The sequence below is a fragment of the Nicotiana tomentosiformis genome, chromosome 5 (genome assembly GCF_000390325.3).
Source record: "Nicotiana tomentosiformis chromosome 5, ASM39032v3, whole genome shotgun sequence".
In the NCBI taxonomy this organism is placed as follows: domain Eukaryota; kingdom Viridiplantae; phylum Streptophyta; class Magnoliopsida; order Solanales; family Solanaceae; genus Nicotiana; species Nicotiana tomentosiformis.
In genome coordinates this window covers 123,744,812-123,749,500 of record NC_090816.1, presented here as the reverse complement: position 1 = coordinate 123,749,500, position 4,689 = coordinate 123,744,812, and the positions used below count along the sequence as shown (strand labels likewise).

Sequence of the window (4,689 nt, the reverse complement as noted above, 5' to 3'; positions counted from 1 at the left end):
ATACAAAATTTGTCAAATCTCAGCCGTTGTAGTATTTATATTAATGGTGCCTAGGCTCCGACTTCGACCTCATCACAAATCATGAAATCGAAATCAAAACCCAGTCAGTCTAACCCACTATGCTCGATCTCGTTGGCTTTAGATCTGGACAGAAACTCAAACACCGGCGATCCTCCATTAAATCTGGCGACTCTTTCTTCTCGTTTTATTTATTATTTTGGGGCTTTTGATATTATGAAAATCTAGATCTAAAAGATGGTTTGCTTGCTATTTGAATTTCGGCAGATCTGGCCGGTATATAGCTTTTCCGGCGACCGTAAATTTTTTGGCCACTGCTGCGATCGGTGAAGTTTTCTGGCTTAACCATTTCGGGTCGAAAATTATTTCTCCAGTGAGTCTGTGTTTGTGCTTGTGGGTCAGATCTATAATTCGGTGGCTAGCCACTAGAATTACTTTTGGGCTATCAAATATATATTATAATATTGGACTATCGGGTGTTATAAGTTTGGCCCGAGTGACTATAAATAAATATGACCCTATTTAGAGAAAATTCTCTTCGTACACTAAAAACTAACGATTTAACCTTAAAAGTCCACACTCAACCATGGCCGTGTGATACAATTTTACATGCAAGACACATGTCTTGAAAATATTTGCTTAGTACAAATATTAGGTGCAAATAAAATTTTTCTTTGGTCGTAACATTCTCTTTGAAATGTCCAACAATTATCTTTTAAAAAATGGAAAACACATTTTTTCTCAGTTTGGACTTTGGATAACTGGATCAAAAGACCCCACCTAGCTTCCCCAATAGTGAAGGAAAGAAGGAAAAAAACGTGATTTTAGTATATAAAATACTACTTTCATTCCGGTTTATGTGAACCTATTTTCTTTTTGGTCCGTTCCAAAAAGAATGATCCCTTTCTAAATTTGAAAATAATTTTGCTTAAACTTACAATTCTACCCTTAATGAGAAGCTTTTATAACCACACAAATACTCTGGGCCCATTTTTGAATTGTTTAGGACCACAAATTCCAAAAATCTTCATTTTTTCTTAAACTCTATGCCCAATCAAACAGGTTCATATAAATTGGAATGGAGGGAGTAATGAAAGACGATTTGGAACGGAGGGAAAAATAAACATAGAAAAAGAGAAGAGAAAAAAACCTCATCTGTTGGGGTGTGTTTGGTATGAAGGAAACTATTTTTCTTATAAATAGTTTTATCACTTATTTTTCCTTGTTTGGTTGGTGAGCGAAAAATATTTTTCAGATAATATTTTATAGTGTTTCCTTATAGTGTAGAAAATACTTTTTCGAAAAATAATTTTTTTACTACTCTCCTGACCCCCTTCCCCCAAACCCCCCTTTAGAAAGTACTCTATCTATAACATTAAAAGAAAGTATTTACGGTGGGGTGGGGGTGGGGGTCCTAAGTTTTGTGGGGTGGGAGTGGGCGGGCAGGGTAGGGGTGGTGGGGATGGAGAATAGAGTGGGAATATTGAAAAAACGTTTTGGAATATATTTTCCCTTCTCTTGATAGAGAAAATATTTTCCTCTAATTCGAAAAAAAAATGAGTTCACGAGAAAAATATTTTTCAAAATATTTAAGCCAACAAAACATGAAAAAATTGAAAAATAATATTTTCCTTCGTATCAAACACACGCGTAACATTATAAATACTTATGCCGTCTCTTCTATTTGATTCATCTTACTCCTCAGTCATTCGTCCTAGAGTTTCTTTCTTCACTATAAGAATACAAAATTCTAACAAATACCAAAAAGTAATTTAGTAATGGCCTCAGGCAATAATATTGTGAAGCATGAAGAAGAAGAAGAGATCGTTCGCCCCGTCTCCAACTTCTCTCCTAGTCTATGGGGTGATCAGTTCCATTCATTCTCCTTTGACAATCAAGTATACATTCATCATCTTTTCTTTACATATAGTTTCCTCTTAATTACATGCAAGGCCAATGTAATTTAATTTGTTTTTACTTTTGTAATACATTTATAGGTTGCAGAAAAATATGCTCAAGAGATTGAAGTATTGAAGGAACAAACAAGGAGCATGTTACTAGCTACTGGACGAAAATTGGCTGAGACAATGAATTTGATAGATGTTATTGAACGCCTTGGCATTGGCTATCATTTTGAGAAAGAAATTGATGACATTTTAGATCAAATTTACAACCAAAACTCAAACTTTGATGATTTGGGCACTTCTGCACTTCAATTTCGATTGCTCAGGCAACATGGTTTCAATATCTCTCCAGGTAAGTTCATCATGAAGCACATACGCCTTTAATATCCATTTGAAAGAAGGCAAATTAATCTTGAGTTTTCTTTCTTAAAATACCAGAAATTTTCAGCAAATTCCAAGATGAAAATGGCAAATTCAAGGAGTCTCTTGCTAGTGATGTCTTAGGATTATTAAACTTGTATGAAGCTTCATATGTAAGGACTCATGCTGACGATATCTTAGAAGACGCACTTGCTTTCTCCACTATCCATCTTGAATCTGCAGCTCCACATTTGAAATCTCCACTTAGGGAGAAAGCGTCACATGCCCTTGAGCAATGTTTGCACAAGGGTGTTCCTAGAGTCGAGACCCGATTCTTCATCTCATCAATCTATGAGAAGGAACAATCGAAGAATAATGTGTTACTTCGATTTGCCAAATTGGATTTCAACTTGCTCCAGATGTTGCACAAACAAGAACTTGCTCAAGTATCAAGGTGCGATTATATTTTCTTTTGGGTGAACATAAAGATAAAACTCTTGTCGTTATTTCACAAGTGCTAATTTTAACTTGTTCTGCTGTAGGTGGTGGAAAGATTTGGATTTTGTGACAACACTTCCATATGGTAGAGACAGGGCAGTAGAATGCTACTTTTGGACAATAGGAGTATATTTTGAGCCTCAATATTCTCAAGCTCGTGTCATGCTTGCTAAGACTATAGCAATGATTTCAATAGTTGATGACACATTTGACGCTTATGGTATAGTTAAAGAACTTGACACATTCACGGATGCCATACAAAGGTATGAATAATTAACTTGTTTATTCAGATACTCCTTGAAAGTGAATAGATTAGCTCGCTCATTATATTCATGCTTTTTAAAAATACATAAATTTTCTTTGTCTATAGGTGGGATATTAGTGAAATTGATCGGCTCCCTAATTACATGAAAATCAGTTATAAAGCTCTTTTAGATCTTTACGACGACTATGAAAAGGAATTATCCGATGATGGAAGATCTAATGTTGTCTACTATGCGAAGGAAAGAGTATGTCTCTCAAACCTAACTATCCAATTAATGCTTTTACACTGTTTGTCATATAATTTTACCTTATCCTCGAGTTTTTGAACCTTGGAACAATAAAATTAATTTCAATTTTTATGGTGTAACTTCTAACAGTTGAATGTATTTGCTTGGTATTGACAGATGAAAGAAATAGTAAGGAATTACAACGTTGAGGCGAAGTGGTTTATTGAAGGATATATGCCACCTGTCTCTGAATACTTGAGCAATGCATTAGCAACCAGCACTTATTACTTGTTAACTACAACGTCCTATTTGGGCATGAAATCTGTTACCAAGAAGGATTTTGAGTGGTTAGCAAAGAACCCTAAAATTCTTGAAGCTAATGTAACATTATGCAGAGTTATTGATGATATAGCGACGTACGAGGTATGGATATTATCTCCTGAAATCATAAGAAATTTGAACGAACTAAAGCTATAATAACAATTGAAGCAATATAAAGCTCATACGCAATCTATATTCCTTCGCAGGTCGAAAAAAGTAGGGGTCAAATTGCAACAGGAATTGAGTGTTACATGAGAGATAATTGTGTATCTACTGAAGAAGCAATGAATAAATTTCAAGAAATGGCTGAAATAGCATGGAAGGATGTAAACGAAGGAATTCTTAGACCAACTTCTGTCTCTACAGAGATTTTATCTCGTATTCTCAATCTTGCTCGCATGATTGACGTCGCATATAAGAACAATCAAGATGGATACACTCATCCGGAGAAAGTCTTAAAGCCTCATATTATTTCCCTACTTGTGGACTCCATCAAATTTTAAACTACCAATGTTGCTCATGTTGAGAAAACAGTATTCTCTTTTATTGAGAAAATAAATATTTGTTCGTTTTTTTTTAAATCATGTCATATAAAGTTGCTAATAAGCGGCCTTTTGTGATGGTGCAGTATAGTTCCTATGTAGGAAATCCTTAAATCATTGTAAGAAATAATATCACAAGTTCAATTCTTTTTGTTTTTATGTTAGTTCTTATTGCGTATCTTAAATTGAATGTATAGAAATATTTCTGCCAATTGCACCTCAAACAATAGTAGGTTGCTCTAGTGGTGAGCACCCTCCACTTCCAACCAAGAGGTTGTGAGTTCGAATCACCCAAAAGGAGGGGACGTAGTCCTAATGGTTGTGATTATTTAGTCCAACTTATGCACCGGCCATTAATGAAATGATTGCAAAATTTTAAAAGTATTTTTTCCCTATTTTCCAAGTTTATTTAAGTTCTACTATACTTAACTCATCTTTAAAATTAAGAGGTGCAAATGGACTTGTTCGTAAAATTTATGAGAATTTAGCAATTCAAGAAAATGAACAACCATCTCTCGAAGACTGCCAAGCTAACATATATTCTTATGTTAGATC

At 34.7% G+C, this 4,689-nt stretch overlaps 1 protein-coding gene across 1 annotated transcript; it reads left to right on the top strand.

The window, feature by feature from the left end:
- The first annotated feature begins 1,709 nt into the window (after positions 1–1,709).
- On the top strand, positions 1,710–4,298 carry LOC104093783 (5-epi-aristolochene synthase-like). Its single transcript, XM_070175292.1, has 7 exons — positions 1,710–1,916; positions 2,016–2,274; positions 2,361–2,736; positions 2,825–3,043; positions 3,151–3,289; positions 3,449–3,694; positions 3,799–4,298. The coding sequence occupies exons 1-7, from the start codon at positions 1,797–1,799 to the stop codon at positions 4,093–4,095; spliced, it is 1,656 nt and encodes a 551-aa protein (XP_070031393.1). The 5' UTR covers positions 1,710–1,796; the 3' UTR covers positions 4,096–4,298.
- The last annotated feature ends 391 nt before the right edge of the window (positions 4,299–4,689 follow it).

Bases quoted from the DNA above. Each gene is read 5' to 3' on its own strand.
- LOC104093783 (XM_070175292.1), top strand. From the start codon at position 1,797: ATGGCCTCAGGCAATAATATTGTGAAGCATGAAGAAGAAGAAGAGATC. The intron at 2,275-2,360 runs GTAAGTTCATCA...TTAAAATACCAG, and splicing joins TGGTTTCAATATCTCTCCAG to AAATTTTCAGCAAATTCCAA. The intron at 3,695-3,798 runs GTATGGATATTA...ATTCCTTCGCAG, and splicing joins ATGATATAGCGACGTACGAG to GTCGAAAAAAGTAGGGGTCA.